Below are 378 nucleotides of genomic sequence, written 5' to 3'. Positions count from 1 at the left end.
GGGCCCGGGCCGGCTGATGGCGGGCGGGCGGGCCGCGGGCGCCGGCTTCGCCGGCCCGGGCGGCCTCCGCGAGCAGAGGGGCCTGGAGATCGAGATGGAGCGCATCCGGCAGGCAGCCGCGCGGGACCCCCCGGCCGGAGCCTCGGCTTCCCCATCTCCTCCGCTCTCGTCGTGCTCGCGGCAGGCGTGGAGCCGCGACAACCCGGGCTTCGAGGCCGAGGAGGAGGAGGAGGAGGAGGAGGTGGAGGGAGAAGAAGGGGGAATGGTGGTGGAGATGGACGTAGAGTGGCGCCCGGGCAGCCGGAGGTCGGTCGCCTCCTCAGCTGTGAGCACTGTGGGCCCCCGGGGCAGGGGGCTGGGTGGCTACCACGGCGCGGG

At 75.9% G+C, this 378-nt stretch overlaps 1 protein-coding gene across 1 annotated transcript in view; it reads left to right on the top strand.

Annotated features, from left to right (window-relative positions):
• Positions 1–378, top strand: part of PKD2 (polycystin 2, transient receptor potential cation channel) — a 48,056-nt gene that overhangs the window by 54 nt on the left and 47,624 nt on the right. Inside the window, 1 exon segment of the mRNA XM_007450680.1 lies at positions 1–378. This exon segment is cut by the window's left edge and continues 9 nt beyond it; it is cut by the window's right edge and continues 146 nt beyond it. Coding sequence (XP_007450742.1) covers positions 1–378 — 378 coding nt within the window.

The sequence above is a fragment of the Lipotes vexillifer genome, unplaced genomic scaffold (assembly GCF_000442215.2).
Source record: "Lipotes vexillifer unplaced genomic scaffold, Lipotes_vexillifer_v1.1 scaffold34, whole genome shotgun sequence".
Classification (NCBI taxonomy): Eukaryota; Metazoa; Chordata; class Mammalia; order Artiodactyla; family Lipotidae; genus Lipotes; species Lipotes vexillifer.
Note: the sequence above shows the minus strand (reverse complement) of the source record. Positions and strands in the feature narration are given on the sequence as shown.